Source organism: Rhinatrema bivittatum, chromosome 1, assembly GCF_901001135.1.
Source record: "Rhinatrema bivittatum chromosome 1, aRhiBiv1.1, whole genome shotgun sequence".
In the NCBI taxonomy this organism is placed as follows: Eukaryota; Metazoa; Chordata; class Amphibia; order Gymnophiona; family Rhinatrematidae; genus Rhinatrema; species Rhinatrema bivittatum.
Window position 1 is genome coordinate 10,715,888 of NC_042615.1, and position 20,375 is coordinate 10,736,262.

Consider the following 20,375-nt stretch of genomic DNA (forward strand, 5'->3'; position numbering starts at 1 on the left):
CAGTGCCGGCACCTCCAGTATCGGGCATCAATCTCTGCTCTGCATGCAACCTCAGGGCCACACAGAATGAGGATGCAGACTCTCTATGTGCCCAATGTGAAGAGGCCCTGGGAGTACCGGGCCAGGGCCGGTCACAGCCCAGCGTTCTTGCCTGTTCCTCAGGGAACACCCCGGAGCCAGCAAGCAGCAGGGAGCAGCCAGTGAACCAGGGGGGCCTGGTTCCCATGCGGCCAGATATGGCTTCGATCTCCTGGGTGGAGTTATTCAAAGGGATTCATACCTTTGTCACGATGCTGTCAGCTCCCCAACCGGGTCCATACGTTCAGAATGACCCGGCCCCTGGACCCTCAAGGCCTAGGCACGGCCACTCGCCACCTGATAGCCCCAATTATGGGGATTCAGACTACCTGGCAGAAGAAGATGAGCCCCCCGAGGAGGGAGAGCTTCCCTCGGGGGTAGAACCTTATCGGACCATGCGGTGCTTTTTTATTAGAGCGGATCTTCCAGACTTGATCTCGCAATGCCTGTCGGAACTGGCCCTTCCGGGCCATGACACCCCAGGGGAACCTAGAGTGAACCCCCTGTTAGAGGGTCTGCGCCAAACTTCTCACCACTTTCCCCTCCTGCAAGTGGCACAGCAGCTCCTCGATCTGGAATGGGCTGCACCGGAGGCTCCATTCAAGGGGTGTCGGGCCTTGGCAGGCATGTACCCCTTAGCCCCGGCAACTAAGGACATGTTGGCGTGCCCTCAGGTAGACGCCATAGTCAGCGCAATTGTATAGCGCACCACCATCCCGGTGGAAGGAGGGACGGCCCTCAAGGATACACATGATTGGCGTATGGACGCCATTCTGAAGCAGGCCTTTGAGGTGGCAGCCATGTCCCTATGAATTGCGACTTGCTGCACGGTGGTGACGCGTTCCTGCTTATCTCAGGCTCGGAACAACGCCCCGGGAGAGGGGATGGAATCAGCTCTCTCGTTCCTTACTGACGCAGCCTCCGACCTCGTCCGTACGGCAGCCAAGGGAGTGTCATCCTCAGTGGCAGCCAGGAGGCAGCTCTGGCTACGTAATTGGTCGGCCGACTCCTCTTCCAAGACACGTCTCTCGAGAATGCCCTTTGAGGGATCTCTCCTGTTCGGCAGCAACCTGGAGAAGCTGGCCAATAAACGGGGCGCCTCTCCTTTACCTCGTCTACCAGAAGACAGACCACGCAGGAGGCAGCGCCCGTCTTCTAGACCACCCAGAGGTAGAACCTCTCAGCGCTTCAACCCTTACGGGACTCGCTACCAGGCACCTCGGTCGCAGGCCAGGAACCAGTCCTTTCGGCCTAAGCACAGTAAGAGGGGAGCCGGCTCTGGTTCCGGCCCCAGCCGTACCCCACAATGACAATCAGCCGGCCCATCCGGGGGTAGCAGCCATAGGGGGCAGGCTGACCCTCTTTTACCGCAGGTGGGCCGAGATTACCTTGGACCAGTGGGTCCTCACCATCATCCGAGAGGGGTACTACCTTGACTTTCTTCGGCTCTCGCCAGACAAGTTTGTGGAATCTCCTTGTTCACCCCTCAAGAGGGCGGCGCTAGATGTTACCTTACAGAGGCTTCTCTCCCTCAAGGCCATAATTCCAGTGCCTGCAGGGGAGATACATTCTGGGCATTATTCCATTTATTTCATAGTGCCCAAGAAGGAGGGCACTTGCCGACCCGTCCTGGACCTCAAGTCAGTCAACCGCTACCTACCGGTCCCCAGCTTTCGCATGGAAACCCTGCGATCGGTCAAAAATTCAGTACAGCCAGGGGAGTTTCTCACATCCCTATATCTGTCAGAAGCCTACTTGCATATCCCAATCCATCGGGATCATCAGCGCTATTTACGTTTCAAAGTCCTGAACCAACACTTTCAGTTTCGAGCGTTACCCTTCGGGTTAGCCACAGCACCGCGGATCTTTACCAAGGTCATAGTAGTAGTGGCGGCGGCCCTCCGGAAGGAGGGAATTCTCGTCCATCCCTATCTGGACGATTGGTTGATCAGGGCAGAATCGCCAGAAGAGAGCCATCGAATAACCAGCCGAGTGATTGCTCTTCTAGAAAGCCTAGGCTGGGTAGTAAACTTAAGCAAGAGTTCCCTACAGCCGACTCAGTCGAAGGAATACTTAGGAGTCCTATTCGACACTCAGGCAGACAGTCAGCCTGACTCCCAAAAGAAAAGCTCAGGGATCGGCTGCATGCCCTGCTGCACGCCGTTCGGCCCACAGTGTGGGATTACCTACAAGTCCTTGGCCTGATGGCATCCGTTCTGGAGGTGATACCATGGGCACGGGCGCATATGAGGCCGTTACAACGCGCCCTCCTATCCTGGTGGAGCCCGCGATCACAAACTTACACCGTACACCTACCTCTACCAGCCAGTGTATGGAATCAGCTGCGATGGTGGCTGCAGCAAAGCCACATGAGCCTGGGGTCCAGGATGTCCTCTCCGACCTGGACCCTACTCACTACAGACGCCAGCCTGAGCGGCTGGGGCGCACATTGCGAAAGACTCACTGCCCAAAGGCGGTGGAGCAGAGAAGAGTCGGGATGGAACATCAACCGACTAGAGGCACGGGCAGTCAGGCTAGCGTGCCTGCGATTTGCCCACAGACTGCGACACCAAACAGTCAGAGTGATGTCAGACAACGCCACCACGGTGGCATACATCAACTGACAAGGCGGAACCAGAAGCCAACAGGTAGCCCTAGAAATAGCTCCCCTGATGACTTGGGCGGAAGCAAATTTCCAGGACATCTCCGCCGTCCACATCGCCGGGAAGGACAACACCGCGGCAGACTTCCTCAGCAGAGAGAGTCTACATCCCGGGGATTGGCAACTGTCACCCACAGCGTTCCAGATGATTGTGAATCGGTGGGGGACCCCAGGCATGGACCTACTAGCGGACAGGTCCAACGCTCAAGTACCCAGATATTTCAGCCGCAGGCGGGATCCTCGGTCTCAGTTGATCGATGCACTGGTACAACCATGGCCCCAGGAGATCCTGCTGTACGCTTTTCCACCATGGCCCCTGCTGGGTGCCATTATACACAGGATTCAGCGGCACAGAGGCCTAGTTCTTCTAGTGGCCCCGGACTGGCCAAGAAGACCCTGGTACTACCCCTGCCGCTGCACAGGGACCTACTGCGTCAAGGTCCCATACTTCACGAGGATCCGGCTCGATTCTCTCTTACGGTTTGGCCATTGAGAGGGCTAGACTGAAGTCACGAGGATATTCAGGACCGGTAATAGATAACTCCTCAGAGCACGCAAGTTCTCCACATCACTAACTTATATAAGGATCTGGAGAGTATTTGAAGCTTGGTGCGAAGCTAATGGCACCAATCCACATGCTGCTAAGATTCCTATCATTTTGGACTTCCTACAAGATGGTCTTCAGAAGGGTCTGTCCCTCAATTCCATCAAGGTCCAAGTGGCAGCACTTTCCTGCTACGGTCCCCGGAGTGACGGCAATAGCATCACCACACACCCAGACGTTTCACGCTTCCTGAAAGGTGTCAAACACATTCATCCGCCACTGAAGTGGCCCATTCCTCTGTGGAACCTCAACCTAGTGTTGGACTTTCTAGCGGGACACGCCTTCCGTCCGCTTCGAGGCCTGTCCTTCCGTTTGTTACCCTTGAAGACTGTGTTCCTGCTGGCTGTTTGCTCCGCACGACGCAACTCAGCTACAAGCACTGTCTTGCCGTGATCTGTTTCTCCGAATCACGCCAGAAGCCATCCATCTTCGCACAGTCCCTTCCTTCTTACCCAGAGTGGTCTCGCACTTCCACCTCAACCAAACCATCTCTTTACCTACCACAGAAGGTTTGAAGAAGTCAGAAGAAGGTCGAATTCTACGACATCTCGACATCGGCAGGCTGCTGTCCAGATACCTGGAAGTGTCCGATGCAATACGAAAGACGGGACCATCTGTTCGTTCTACACAGCGGGAAGAAGCAAGGGAAGCAGCCTCACTGGCAACTATCGCCCGCTGGGTCAAAGAAGTTATCAAGGCAGCCTACGTAGACATGGGAAAATCACCGCCTCTACCGGTCAAGGCTCACTCTACCAGAGCGCAAGCGGCCTCTTGGGCAGAAACTCGGATGCTCTCGCCTGCTGAGATCTGTAAGGCGGCGACGTGGTCCTCCCTCCATACCTTCTCCAGATTCTACCGTCTGGATGTCCAGGCCAGGGAGGACACCGCATTTGCGAGGGCAATCCTTCACGGACCGCGTGCAGCCTCCCGCCCAGTCCAGGAGTAGCTTTTGTACATCCCACTTGTTTTGAGTCCATCTGCTACACGCTAGGAAATGTAGAGATTACTTACCTGATAATCTCGCTTTCCTTAGTGTATGCAGATGGACTCAGCATCCCGCCCGGCTGCCAATATTCATGGGATTTCACAGACTCAAGGTAAGCCATGTTATACTATATAGGGCATCCACCCTGCCGGGTGTCGACGCCTTCCGGTTGAGAATCCTGGCGGTCTCCAGCTACTATCAACCGGTCAGGGTAATCCTGTTTAATAGATCGGTCAGTACTCATATAGCTATGACAGCTTTGCAAGGAAGATTACTGAATGGCTTCACTTCCTTTGGGGGTATATGTACCCGTGCTGACGTCAGATCCGTCTCCAACTGCTAGCAGGAGCACACTATACCCACTTGTTTTGAGTCCATCTGCATACACTAAGGAAAACGAGATTATCAGGTACGTAATCTCTACATTAGCAATGAAATAGGTCGATAGGACCCACACTGAGTGGGGTCCCTCCCCGGCTTTAGTAGCACTGAAATGCCGGCCACATTAGAGTGTGGGGGTAGGGAATCTCCTTCACGTAGCCCATTAAAATAGTCTGTAAGGTGTCCTGCTAATTGCATACAATACTTTTTATAGTAGCCCCCAGTGAAACCATTGAGACCCGGTGATTTGCCCGCTTTGAGGTCTTCAATAGCGGCTTGTACTTCTAAAACATGGATAGGGCTGGCTAAAAATCTTTGTTGGGATTTAGTAAGGCTAGGCAATAGAATGGATTGCAAGTAATCGTCCACCTGTGTGGGTGTTATAGCCTGATCCCTACGATACAGTAAAGTGTAAAAGGAAGTAAAACAGTCCCGGATGTCCTTGGTAGTGGTTAAGATATCCCCCCGCTGAGTCTTAATCTTTGCTATGTTAGACTGAAGTATGCGTCTTTTCAGTTGTCGTGCAAGGACTTTACCCGCCTTATTATGGCCTTCAAAATAACGTTGCCGAGCACGATCCAAGTCATAGGCGATCTGTGCTGCATCTAACATATGCAATTCAGATCGAGCAGCTCACAACTTAGTAAGGTTGTGAGAATTTAAAGTAGTAGTGTGCGATCGTGTTAGGGCAGCGATGGAGTGCAATACTGTAACACGCCGCTGCTCTTTCTGCTTCCATTAGGCAGATGTCAAAGCTATAAGCCGCCCTCTCATAACCACCTTAGAACCTTCCCACAAGGTGCTTGCCGCTTTAACCGAACCGTTATTTATCTGAAAATATTCCCGTAGGTGATCTAAAAGGGCTTTACTATGAGTAGGGTCATGCAGTATGTCTTCTCTCAGTTTCCAAAAGCGTATGCCAGTATCCGGATTAGCCATTAAGACTTTTCCACACTGGAGCATGGTCAGACCAAGTTATATCCCCAATGCCCGTATCCAGGACTTGATTTTGTATCCCTTTGTCAACTAACACAAAATCAATCCGAGAGTATGTATTATGTGGATTAGAGTAGAACGTATAAGCTCTGGAAGTGGGATTTCGGTGCCGCCAGATGTCAGTGTCTCCAATCATGCATAAGGTGGGATAGCACTGCTGTGGCTTTCCAACCTCCCACACTTCTGTAATTTGAGGAATCAATCCTGGTGTTACGTACAATATTATGGTCCCCACCCCATATTAACAGGCCCTCAGCAAAGGCAGTGAGGATTTCCATTAAAGAGTGAAAAAAGGGCTTCTGATCTGTGTTAGGAGCATAGATGTTAACAATGGTATAGAGTTGTTTGTCAATTTGAAGTTTGAGGAGTAAATAATGTCCCTGGGGGTCAGCAAGGTGTGCTTTGTAATCAAATATAACATGGTTAGCTATGAGAATGCCCACCCCAGCATACCTGCATGCCTTAGTACTAGCAGCAAAATAAGAAGTTGGGTAGCCCCTAAAGGTCAACAAATGCTCATGGTGTTTACGTGTATGTGTTTCCTGGAGCAGTGCAATATCAATATGTTGCCTGTGTAGGTCACGCTGCAACAATTGGTGGATTGCCAAGGAGATAAAAAATGGTGACAAAACATTTTTCAGATACATCAGCGAAAAGAGAAAGGTCCAAAGTGGTATAGTGAAATTGAAAGGTGGTAATGATCAATGTGTGGAGAGAGACTAAGAAATGGCAGAAATATTAAACGAATACTTCAGCTCTGTGTTCACTAAAGAAGACCCTGGAGAAGGACCATCTCTACACAACAAGAAACTGGAGGGAAGTGGAATGGATGAAAATCCTTTTACAGTAGAAAATGTGTGGGAAGAGCTAAAGAACCTGAAAGTGGACAAAGCCATGGGGCCTGATGGGATTCATCCAAGGATATTGAGGGAGCTCAGAGATGTTCTGGCAGCTCCGCTGTGTGACCTGTTCAATAGATCCCTAGAAACGGGAGTGGTGCCGAGTGATTGGAGAAGAGCGGTGGTGGTCCCGCTTCACAAGAGTGGGAACAGGGAGGAGGTTGGCAACTACAGACCGGTTAGCCTCACTTCAGTGGTGGGAAAAGTAATGGAGTCACTGCTGAAAGAGAGAATAGTGAACTATCTACAGTCCAGAGAATTGATGGACCAGAGGCAACATGGATTCACCAGGGGAAGATCCTGTCAGACAAATCTGATTAACTTTTTTGACTGGGTAACCAAGGAATTGGATCGAGGAAGAGCGCTTGATATCATATACTTGGATTTCAGCAAAGCTTTTGATACGGTTCCGCACAGGAGACTGGTGAATAAAATGAGAAGCTTAGGAGTGAGGGCCGAGGTGGTGACCTGGATTGCAAACTGGTTGACAGACAGAAGACAATGTGTGATGGTAAATGGAACCTTCTCTGAAGAGAGAGCGGTTTTAAGTGGTGTACCGCAAGGATCGGTGTTGGGACCGGTCCTGTTCAATATCTTTGTGAGCGACATTACGGACGGGATAGAAGGTAAGGTTTGTCTTTTTGCGGATGACACGAAGATCAGCAACAGAGTGGACACGCCGGAAGGAGTGGAGAGAATGAGACGGGATCTAAGGAAACTGGAAGAGTGGTCGAAGATATGGCAGCTCAGATTCAATGCCAAGAAGTGCAAAGTCATGCATATGGGGAGTGGAAATCCGAATGAACTGTATTCGATGTGGGGGGGGGGGGGGGGGGGGGAAAGCTGATGTGCACGGAGCAGGAGAGAGACCTTGGGGTGATGGTGTCTAATGATCTGAAGTCGGCGAAACAATGTGACAAGGCGATAGCTAAAGCCAGAAGAATTCTGGGCTGCATAGAGAGAGGAATATCGAGTAAGAAAAGGGAAGTGATTATCCCCTTGTACAGGTCCTTGGTGAGACCTCACCTGGAGTATTGTGTTCAGTTCTGGAGACCGTATCTCCGAAGAGACAGAGACAAGATGGAGGCGGTCCAGAGAAGGGTGACCAAAAAGGTGGAAGGTCTTCATCAAATGACTTATGAGGAGAGATTGAAGAATCTAAATATGTACACCCTGGAGGAAAGGAGGAGCAGAGGTGATATGATACAGACTTTCAGATACTTGAAAGGTTTTAATGATCCAAAGACAACGACAAACCTTTTCCATAGGAAAAAAATCAGCAGAACCAGGGGTCACGATTTGAAGCTCCAGGGAGGAAGATTCAGAACCAATGTCAGGAAGTATTTCTTCACGGAGAGGGTGGTGGACGCCTGGAATGCCCTTCCGGAGGATGTGGTGAAGACCAGAACTGTGAAGGACTTCAAAGGGGCGTGGGATAAACACTGTGGATCCATAAAGTCAAGAGGCCGCCAATGAAGAGTGGGTGACTCGCCAGAATGACAGCTACTGCCTGGAGACAATACCCTTATTCAATAAACATACACATGCTTACTGTGACTCCAACATCGCTCTAAGCTTCAACAGCAAGAGGAAATGTGGAAAAATGGATTTACACTCACAAAGAGGGGAGTAGCTGGCTTGTTACGGCGGTTACTACCCCAAACCAAATAAGCCTGATACTTCACCTTCAATGCATATACAGCATAGTTCTCTGCTTCAACGGCAGGGGAGAAGAAAAAAGGGTTCGCACTCACAAAGCGGGGAGTAGCTGGCTTGTTACGGCGGTTACTACCCCAAACCAAATGTGTCTGATACTTCACTTTCGATGCATATCCAGCGTGGCTCTCTGCTTCAACGGCATGGGAGAAGACTGATACATCACGCATTTCCAGCATAGCTCCCTGCTTCAACAGCAGGGGAGAAGAAAAACAACCATTAAGGACTGTATAACATAGTCTGGGTAAAACAAATAAGCATGGGTGTAGCTTGCTTATTGTGGCGGTTACTACCCCTACTACCCCTAACTAATCAAGCTAGATATTTCAATGGTGGGGGTGGAAGGGAAATAGAACCAAGAGCTAAGAGAAACAGATAAGTATGAGAGAAAAAATGTGTGAAGCTTGCTGGGCAGACTGGATGGGCCGTTTGGTCTTCTTCTGCCGTCATTTCTATGTTTCTATGTTTCTATGTTTAGTAGGTGTATTGAGTCCCTTAACATTAAGGGACCAAATAGTCAAGGCCATGGGTGTAGTCAGCCTACCAATAAGAAAACCCCCGTATGGGTACAAGCGCCCCCCGTGCGTACGTAATAATGTCTAAACAGGCAATAACAATATATCCCCAAAGAGCTCATGGATAACAAACCCCCCTCCTTCCCCACTCCCTCGCTTCCCTTACCAAGGTCATGTGTATCCCCCTTTGGGATACCTCCCATCTCAGGGGTCTTAGCCTCCAACGGGAGAGCTGCCATCCCTGCGGACTATATAAAGGAAAACAAAGCGACATGCCTCGAGCCCGAAGCATATAGCTGAGATCTGGTAATCTGTAGTGAGAATACCATCTCAGTGTGAAAAGTAGTTGCCCTTGTCAGTTAAAGTTCCTCTTCTTCAACGGCCCGATGGAACATGTGTCGATCAAGTAGCTCCTCTCTGGTGTTCTAAGCGCCGGGTGTTCCCTGCCCGCTGCCACCTCGATATTTCAGGTGTTCTGCTGGCTTTCGGCTGATTGTCGTTTGGAGCGGCAACTGGCATGGGCAGGTTAGCTTTATGAAAAGCTTCTTGTGCTTCCGCCATGTCTTTAACCCGGTATGTAGTACCATTGGCTGTGAACAGCAGGCTGAATGGAAATGTCCACTGATACCGAATATTGTTGTCCTGTAACACTTTAGTGGCTGGCCTCAAATCAAATCGCTTGCGCAGTGTGGTAGCCGCTAAGTCATTATAAATGTGTATTTTATGATTTTCCCAGAGCCATTCCTTCTGCTTTCTAGAAGCGGCATAGATAAGAGCTTTCTCTTGGAAGGTTTGAAGGCAAGTCAAGATATCTCGGGGCTTTTCAGAGGTATGTGGCCCTTGCGTTCGATGGGCTCGCTTGATGTGGAAGGCCGTGGGTCCCTGTTCAAGGTCTGCATCAGTACTCGCACTGCTCAAAAGGATGGCATGAAAAATTTTTGTAACCACGTCCGTGCAATCAGTATATTCTGGCATTTCTGGTACACCCCGTATACGTATGTTGTTTTGTCGGGATCTATTTTCTAGATCCTCGATTTTTTTCATTGAGTACCTTAATGTCTGCTTGAGACTGAGCTGCGTCGTCCGCCATTTTGTGAATCACCTCCTCATGGTGTTCTACACGGATATCAAGATCATCAACACGGTGTCCAACCGCTGCCAGGTCTTCTCGTACCTCTGAGATGGAAAGCAAAAGCTCCTGTTTATGCTGTTTTAAGTCTTTCCGGAGGTCTATGAACCACTCTCACAGTTCAGCGCGGGTGGTAGGTTCTGCTAGTGATATCGGCGCTGCGTGATCCGAATCTAGCTCCGAGGCTTCGATCGCTGCCTGCTCTGTTGGGGGTGTCTCGGCACTTTCATGTAATTTGGCGTATGAAAATTGCGTTAAATCTGGGTTTTTCCTCTTGGATGCCATCCTTGCTTCTGAGGTCGTGGTTAAGCAATCGGTTCGGCGTGTCTACCGGCAAAATTAGAGCGCTTCGGGCTGATTATAAAAAGGACCGCAGGGAGCTCTTGTTTCAGGCAGCCATTCTCGTCGGTGACGACAGTTCGCCCCCCGTCTTTTCACATTTTTTGCAGTTTTTCAATTTTTTTCCTGGTTTTTCTTTTTTTGGGAGGAATGACTCTGAAGCCATCAGGTTTCAAATACTACCAATGTGGGAAAATTATGTCCATAACAGATGGACATAATTATTTGTTTGGGCCCGGAGCATGACCCAGCCTCATGCAGAGACTGTGGTCAGATGTCGCCCCGTGCCCGAAGACAGCGCGCCGAAAAAATCGCACGCCTACTATCTTCTCGCTCTTTGCTGGCCCGGCGAAGAAAGTTAAGACTCCAGCAAGCAGATCGGCGTTGCTGGAAGGTGCTTTGGCCAGGTCGGTACCACCACCAGGGCCGCGGAAAGATGTTGAGGCCTCGACTCCTCCAATGAAGTCCAGTCATGCATCACTCGGGTCACAGGGCTCTGTACCCGTTCGTTCCCGCTCCTCGACGCCGAAGTATTCGGAGCATGGAAAAACAAGACGGCCGAAGCATTTTACACTGAAGACTGTGCATCAAAGCACGATGCATCTGTGCACGGCGCATTGGAACACAATGCATCGATGCAGGATGCGTTTGACAGTGCATCTGGAAGAGCCGTATCACTATCTGGGTCATGTCATCATGATGTTCGCAAACAAAAACATTCCAGACATCACAAACATGGTGCGCAAAACACCATGATCCACCTACAGCGCCACCATCTGCCTCTGCACAGGCTTCAATACAAGGCCAACACCATGCCAAACAAAACAAACATCTCCAAATGTCTGAATCTCCACGAACTGATTCTGAAGTAGAAGAGATCTCACACTCTAACCACGATTCTTCAGGTGCTGATAGTTCTCATTCTGGTTGGTTTTAAAACCGTTCTCTGTAAAGCTCCGTTAGCTGCATTTCTAGTTCCTTGGAAACCGATGTGAAGTTCCAAACTAATGTCTGTATATAAAAATGTTAAATTAGTAGATTTCATTCACTCCATCTCCCAGAGCCACACTGACCTTCTGAGGACTTGTCTCTGGGAGCGCTGCCTCCACCTCCAACTCCACTTCCAGCACCTTCACAACATAGCCTTGCATCAAAGGTGATGTCACAGATTTCTTTGGCTTTGAGTGCTTTCTTCCAAGATCTGGCGGCCGTGCATCCTCAGATTCCAGGTCCATCTTCACCAACTTCTCCTCGAAGAATATCAATTATTCCACCTCCAACTCAACCGGAAGAACCGATCCCAATTCCAGATCGACCAGATTCTCCACACTCACAATGGTCTACGTCGTCACCATCCTCATCTACAGGATTTCCGTCAGATCCCCCCTGAGGGCCTTACGGAACCTTATTCCCCTCCAGAAAACTTATCCTACATGAAATTCATCGAAAAAGTAGGATCTCTCTTAAATATTGAAACAGGAAAGATTCCCAACCCTCGTGCTGAGGTTCTAGGGATTCTAAAGATTTTTGAAATGCCTCCAGAGCCCACAGCTCTACCACCACATGCTGTACTAGATGCAGTTCTGCATAAGATGTGGGAGAAACCCTTTACCACCACAGCTGCGTCAAGGAAAATGGACTTAAAATACCACATGTGAAATTCCATGATCTGAGTCCACACAATTACTCCACAACTCCGTAGTAGTGGAATCTGCACTACTACGAGCCAAGAGATCATAACTTCATGCAAATTCACCACTGGGCAAAGACCATAAATCAATGGATGATTTTGGCCGTAAGGTGTACCACTCGTCCATGCTAGCCACAAAAATCCAACACTATCAATTTTACGTAATCCAATACCTATTTGAATGTCTCCAGAGATTACGTCCCATATGTCTGGCTTTGGATAACTCCTTACCACAGTCATTTACAGACATGGAGGAAGGTCTTTGATATTTACTTCATTTGGTTTATGAATCATTTGAATCGGCTAGATCCTCAGCTACGGCAATAGCAGCATGGCGCATGGCATGGTTAAGAGCTAGTTCAATACGTGACTGTCCATGACAAGGTTGATATACCTTGTCTTGGAGACAATCTTTTTGGTAACAAATTTGGGGAAACTGTTACCCTTTTGAAAGAACAGAATACTGCGGTTCAATCTTTGACATCACCAACAGACCCTCCTTCCTCTTCTAGAAGATTCTACCCTTCATTCAGAAGAAGACTTTATGCAAGGGCACCTTTCAAACCTTACAACACGTATAGAACGCAGTATTACCCTCATCAGCGTTACCAACGACAAGCTCATCCCTCACGTCGACGTCCACGCCAACCACGGGATCAAAATCAAACTCCAGCAGCACTTCCAAAACAAACTACATCTTTTTGAGCTTCCCTGATCCACCTCCACCACACTACATAGGGGGCCGCCTTCAATGCTTTTATGCTAGTTTGGAAGTGATTACTTCAGATCGCTGGATACTAAACATCATAAAAGGTTACAGATTAAATTTTCTGACTCTTCCAACCCTCCCTCAAGTTTCCCTTCTAAGGAATACATCACAAACTCCCGGGACCTGCAAGAACAGTTAGTCTACAGTTGCAGAACTCAATTCAAACAATCCCAGTCTCATAAAAAAAATCAAGGTTTTTACTCCCCATATTTTCTCATTCCAAAAATGTCCGGAGGTCTTCGACCAATCTTAGATTTGCAAAACCTCAACAAACACATTCAGAAAGAAAAATTCAAAATGACCTCTCTCAAGAGTATTCTTCCTCTTCTACAGCCCAACGATTGGCTATGCCTCATAGACCTGAAGGATGCTTATTCCCATATACCCATGTACCCTTCCAAGTTCAGAACAACCACTATCAATTCAAGGTTCTATCCTTTGGCCTTTCCTCAGCCCCAAGGGTATTCACGAAATGCTTAGCGGTGGTGGTGGCTCATCTCCGACAGCTCTCGATACAGGTTTTTCCCTATCTCGACGACTGGCTATTGGTAGCCTCTGATCAGACTACCCTGAAGACTCACGTGTTCCAAACAATCGTCTTCAGACATTGGGATTCATAATCAATTACGAAAAATCCCATCTGCAACCAACAGAGGTTCTACAGTTCATTGGGGTGCTCATCAATACAGCGCAACAGAGGGCTTACCTACCACAAGACAGGATTCAAACTCTGTCTCTGTCATAGTCTGCTATGCTGATGGGAGGAGCAATTAGATAGTAGCAATCTGATGTATTCCATAGGCGGAGTAGAAATCTGTTATAGACTGCTGGAGATAGTAGTGTGTAGATCCTTGGGCCGGTGGCAGATGACCACGCCCCGGGGGAAGATCCCGAGAGGGACCACCGTCTAGGCTTAGAGTATGGAGACAGACACACACTAGTTCTTTCATTAAACAGGTCTTGAAACCACTAGAGGTGGCAGTAGTGAGCTGAAGTGCCTGGCAGAGCTGAAGTCCCTCAGATACTGGAACAGCAATCCCTGGATGGCTGAGCTGTTGAGAAACTGTAGACAGTGAGTAGGCAGGGTATGCAGAGTTTATGAACGGAACTTAGATAACACTCTCACATATTGGTCTCAGGGAGCTCAGGAGCTGGAAAGCATAGGCCCGCGAGGAGAGAGTACATAGTTCCAGGGAAAGCTCTGAGAGAGCGATGGTAACTCACAATGATGTAGACAGTGATGGCTTCCAGGCGAAGAGAATCAGCAGATAGTCAGGAATGAGGGCCCTCGAGGAGTGGGAACCGGTTCCTGTCTGTAACCTGAAAAGCAAGGCGAGAGCGAGGCCCCCAAGGAGCGGGTACCTCTGGTAATTCCGAGGAGGCAGAGTAGCATAGGCAGGGTAACCTGAGTAAACCTTGTCCTAACCTTTGCTGTTTGTTAGCGATATCAGAGACCTTTAAATATCGGAAACAGATAACGTCATCTCAGGGGGATGCCCCTGAGGTTCGCGCCCTTGCTGGTACTTCACTCGGAGCGCGCACACCCTAGGCTTCAGGCAACATGGCAGATCTGCAGCATCGAGCCGGTCCGGGGATGGCAGGGAGACGCCGCAGCAGCCAGCTGTCCTTCAGACCTGGAGGGAGTCGCCACAGAGATAAAGAGGGCGGAGTGAAGACGTCGGGCAGTAACTGTCACAACAGTCCTTTCTTGCTCAACGTCTAATCAATCGCATGCATCGACATGCCAAATTCTTCAAATGCTGGGTCATATTGCAGCAGCCATTCACGTCGTCCCATACACAAGACTCCACATACGTCGCCTACAATGGGGACTCAAGAATCAATGGTCACAGTTCTGGCAACCACTCTCGACCACAGTACGTCTTACTAGACAAATGTGCATCTACATTCAATGGTAGATGGACACCAACCACCTGTCCTCAGGAGCACCATTTCAGTTGCCTCCTCACCAAATCACTCTCACCACGGATGCATCCCGAAAGGGCTGGGGAGCCCATTTAAATGAATTAAAAACTCAAGGTCGCTGGTCTCTTCAGGAGACCAACTATCAGATCAATCTCCTGGAGCTTCGAGCCATTTGGAAAGCACTTCAAACCTTCTCTACCCAACTTTGAAGAAAACATCTCATGGAATATATAGAGAGAATCAGGTAGCTATGTTCTACGTAAACAAGGAAGGAGGGTCAGGTTCTTGGATTCTCTGTCGGGAGGTGCTTCGCATAGTGACTTGGGCGATATCTAACCAAGTCTCAACACAAGCCACTTACCTTCCTGGACTAGACAATGTAACAGCGGACCGCCTCAGCAGAATTTTCCATCCACACGAATGGACCTTGAATCGGGACATGACATCAAGCATATTCTAACAGTGGGGCTTTCCAACCATAGACCTCTTTGCCACAGAGAGCAACTGGCAAACAGACATTTTGCTCCATCTACCCAAGCAAACTTCGTTACGCTCCAGATGCTTTCCTCATTCCATGGACGGAGGGACTACTCTATGCTTACCCTCCCATTCCACTATTATCAAAAACAATACAAAAATGCATCAGAGATGCAGCATACATGATTCTCATAGCCCCGTCCTGGCCAAGGCAACCATGGTATGTGTATCTCATGTGACTATCCATTCGCCCACCAATTCTACTGGAAAACCATCCCTAACTCAGGAGGGGGATCCCTTCTTCATCTGATGCATCGATCCCTCCATCTGACGGCATGGTTGAACGGCATGTACTAAACCATCTAGGACTTCCACCTCAACTTGAGGACGTACTCATTGAATCCAGAAAACCGTCCACCAGGTGTAACTATGCCGGGAAATGGTGGTGTTACTCAGGATGGTGCAGACTAAAAAGTCTAGACCCTTACTCTACAACGGTAACACATCTCCTGGAGTACCTCCACACTCTTTTCGCAGCTGGTCTAGCATATACTTCAGTTCGAGTGCATATCAGTGCAATTACAGCTTTCCATCATGCTCATAACGGACTACCCATTTCCAACCACCCTTTAATCTCCACATTCATGCGTGGCATACTACATCTTAGACCACCAGTCATGAAACCGCCTATACCATGGAATCTCAATATCATCCTGGAACAATTAGTTACCTCCTTTTGAACCTCTAGAATCTTGTCATATCAAATACCCTACTTGTAAAACAATAGTCTTGGTGGCTGTAACATCAGCAAGGAGAGTAAGTGAACTTCAAGCCTTGGTTCACTACTTCCCTTACTTAGAATTTTTTCATAATAAAGTCACACTTAGGCCACATCCTACTTGCCTTCCTTCCTAAGACGGTATCAGTCTTTCACATCAACCAGTCCATTACTCTTCCAATCTTCAAGCCTAAGCCTCATGCGAATGACAGAGATAAACTTCTCCATTCCTTAGACTGTAAGAGAGCACTGGCTTATTACAAACAAAAAACACATTCTGAATCCAGACCATCTCAGCTATTCCTCTCCTTCAATCCAAATTCTCCGAACCAAACTGTCTCCAAGAGAACTCTGTCTAGTTGGTTGTCCCAATGTATAACATTTTGCTACAATAAGTGCAACATGCCATTGAATTCAAGACCAAAAGCACACCAAATTAGTGCAACAGCAACGTCTATTGCACATTTCAAAAACGTTCCGCTGATAGACGTTTGCAAAGCGGCAACTTGGTCTTCTCTCCACACTTTCACAGCACACTACTGCCTAGAACAGCAGAACTCTTCTGATGCAGCCATCGGTTCGGCAATCCTGTCAACCATTGCACCTAAATAAAACTGTCTACCTTTTTTGGGTTAAAGGGTAGTGTCTTGACCTAAAGAACAAAATACCTGGACACCACTCGGGAACTTGGGACTCCCAGACAGCATGGCTAATTTAGCCTGCTATCGCTGGGGAAAAAGCGAGTTGCTTACCGTAAACGGTGTTTCCGTTGATGGGATGAATTAGCCATGCGTTCCCGGCCCACCTCCCTAGACAGTCTACACATAAACAGAATATATCTTTTTTTCACATACTTCTCGCTTTGTAACAAGAGACTGAGGTAAATCGGCAATCGTGCGGGAACCTCACCGCACAGCCGTACAGAGTTCAAAACTCTGTACTCTTTGATAAAACTCCGCCTACTGATCCGGTTGCGACACTCCCAAACAGCATGGCTAATTCATCCTGCTATCTATGGAAACACCATTTACGGTAAGCAAACTTGCTTTTTCCTGTAGTTTGGAAAGTTTTCTGTGAAAATTTCCAAGCCATTTGTCTTCTTTTTTTTTTTTTTTAAATCTAATTTTCTAAACAGGTACTTTAGTGGAGGGGGGTGATATAAAAAAAAAATGGAAATGGGGAAATTTAGTAAAGGACTTATCTAGTTTTGAGGGTAACTTTCAAGCAGCCTGTGTTGCCTAAAGTCTGCAAGTAATTTTTACCCATAGACTTTAGTCATATTTTTCAAAGCACGTTTAAAGCACACGAATCCACTTGGAAAATCTGCAAGTGTATGCTGAATACTCCACAGCTTACACACACAGTTACACAGGCTTGAACAGGTATAACTGTGTATGTGGATTTACACATTTTTTTAAATGTGCATGTAAATCCCTGTTTGTTTTATTTATATTCCACCTTTCAGATGGCTTACATTTGCTTCAACTCTGCCCTTGGAAGGCCTGTTTAGTATACAGTAAAAATGTGCACAAAATTGTATTCATACATACTTTTATGCATATGCCCTCTGGGGCTGTTTTCAAGGACCCACTTGAATGCATAAAACCTGCTTTTATGCACCTAAGTGATTTTGAAAATTACCACCTTTGTTTTATTATATAGTGGATGAGTGATAGTTTTCTTTATATGTGAAGTTTGTAATTATTCCAGCAGTGCGGAAGTTACTGCCCTTAACATAAATATGGGGTAATCTGCACAGAGCGGCAGTTACTACCATAAACTTGCTGGACAGACTGGATGGACCATTTGATCTTTTTCTGCTGTTATTGCTGTTAGTTATGTCCACTTGTTTTAATGACCAAGATTAAGAAATGAACCTTTGATATTGTTCTTTGGCAAATTTAATTTGGGTAATATGTAAGTCTTAGATTTGTTATAGTGTTAAACATTTTGTTTGCAGGTCCTCCTCTGCTGCCTGTGGAGCCCAAAGTTTCATCTGACTCTAGTTACCCTGCAAAAAAACATCAAGGTAGGAATACCTTTGAAGGTTTTCCATGCTATATTCTCTCCATTAAATGAGAAGATCTACATCTTTTTAAAGGCAACACCAGTATCCAACCATGAGCCTACCAGACTAGATTTTAGTTTGCAAAACAAGTTTTGGTAAATGAGACCCCTCTGTTGGATTAAAAAAATAACTTTAAGTTTTATAATTGCATCAAAATGAGTCCGATGTGGTTACCAGATCGGGATCTGTCAAGCTACTATATGACCAACAAGAGGGGCTGTTCAGTAAGTTCTTCTCCGAGATGTTTGTTGAATCTGTCTAAATGTGCTTTGACCCTAATTAATTAGTAATATTTGTTAAAGGTTTATCCTTTGTGTCTACTCCTGTATATGATTCCTTTGGAATCCCAGTCTGTTTTTCTTGTTTCATGCATACCTTGAAGTTATTATGGTTTTTTCGTGATTCTACTTTGAGTTCAGATGTTTCTGTGGTAGCTAGGAAGTCTGCTTGGACTCCTATGGGTCCTTTTGATCTATTAATTCTGGCATTTGAAAAATTGGTGGAAATGGGTTGGCTGGCATTTTGAAGGCTGTCCTCTTAGGGTCCCATATAAAAACCTGTCCACGCAAGAATGGAAGATTGTGCAATTCTTATCTAAGGATCAGAATATTGTAATTAAGCCAGCTTATGAAGGTGGATGTTCAGTGATTGTTTCATGTATGTTGGGGAGGTCAATAGTCATCAAATTGTTTACTATGTGAAATTGGTGGAAGATTTTACCTTTTTATTGTCAAATGAGTTTTCATGTAGATAAGCAGCTGAATTAGCCATGCTGTCTGTCTGGGTCGTCCTCCCGTCCTGTAGGTGGCTTAGCTCTCAAAGCAAAGTTCTAAGTCTTGCTACAGTGTGTGCCTGCTTGGCACCTCCCCCTCCTCTGTGCAGAGTCTCCTCAGTCCGTTTTTTTCCGCGAGCCTGACAGCACACGGAGCTCTTGGTCTCCTCAAGCTTTTTTTCTCTGAGAGATTTTTGCTTTCAAAAAGAAGATTTCTGAAGTTTTCATTACTTCTTAGTAGTTAGGCTTAACTACTTTAAAAACTTTTCTTGAAATTACTTCAAAAATGCCTCGTCTAGGATTCAAATTATGTGACTGTGGTAAAATGTCTGTCACAGACAGGCATCTTAAATGTTATATATGTCTGAAACCCCATCATGAACAGAGTACTTGTGCTGACTGTGTACGCATGTCCCCCAGAGCACAACGTCAGAGGAAAGCCAAAATGGAGGAATTGAGAAGATTAACGATAGGATATGCCCCCTCAGAGGAATCGGCAAAATCGTCCCCAGGGCCGCAGCGTGCCCCGAAAGAGTTGGAATGGCCGCATGCAGAGTCGCTGAGTCACGCTGCTTCAATTGTTTCGCACAAAACATCACACTCTGGAGCAGGTGATGCAACTCGACCGAAGCCTTCAGCTGCGTCGACTGGAGCGAGTGCGTCGACCAATGCAGGAGCGTCGACCATCGGTTCATCGACGCAACCCTGACGCTCCGCAGCCGGCGCATCAAAGCATCAGCACCTTGACACACCTCATACAAGTATGTCAAGCCATGCTTCGGGCTTGAATCAGGTTCAGCATTCCTCGACGCATCGACAAATTTAGAGCCAGTGCACCGCCAAAAAATATGCATTTGACTCCAGCGACTCATATGACCTCTCAACCCCCCAAAAAGCATGTATCAGGGCATTAAAGGAGAAGGGAACCTTCCCCACGCCTAGTTTTGGAGGATGACCTCTAATCCTCTCCTCCAGGACCCTCTTCCTCTTCAATTCAGTCTGAACCAGAGGAATCATTGCCAAAGAAACCTCATAAATCATCAAAATATAGACCCAGTCCGGCTGATTACCCTGTATCGGCCCTTGGGGAAACACCACCGACTACATCCATACAAGTACATGTACAATCCCTCTCTAAAAAAACCCACCCTACTCAACGACATGCTAACCGACTGCAAACCAGACATATGCGCTATCACTGAGACATGGCTCAAGGACACCGACATCGTCCTTACTAACCAGCTCCCGACCTCAACTTATGAGAGATTCTCCATCCCCAGACCCAAAAAAAGAGGTGGAGGCTTCCTCCTAGCAGCTAAGAAACACCTCAACCTCAAACCCATTCACATTACCACTCCTCCCAAGCTTGAAATAGGCCTCTTCAGGTCAAAGGAACTGCAAATCTGTTTGGTGTACGCCCCTCCCATTCTTCTTGAATCCAATCCCTCACCTCTCATTGAATTTATTGTTGAATGGATCAATCCTGATATCCCTTCCATGATACTCAGAGATTTCAGTCTACATGTAGAATCCCCTTCCCCCACTTCATCATGCGAAACCATCAAGTCCCTCCACGACATAGGCTTCCAAC

The 20,375-nt window shown here is 47.6% G+C and overlaps 1 protein-coding gene across 8 annotated transcripts in view; it reads left to right on the plus strand.

Moving 5' to 3' along the window:
* Positions 1-20,375, plus strand: part of ADAD1 (adenosine deaminase domain containing 1) — a 551,435-nt gene that overhangs the window by 244,649 nt on the left and 286,411 nt on the right. For 7 of the 8 annotated variants that reach the window (XM_029586923.1, XM_029586984.1, XM_029586949.1 and 4 more), the window contains one exon: positions 17,905-17,973. The exons of the other annotated variant lie outside the window; for it this stretch is intronic. In XM_029586923.1, the coding sequence (XP_029442783.1) occupies positions 17,905-17,973 (69 nt within the window). The remainder of the gene's footprint in view (positions 1-17,904; positions 17,974-20,375) is intronic. 8 annotated transcript variants of the gene reach the window in all.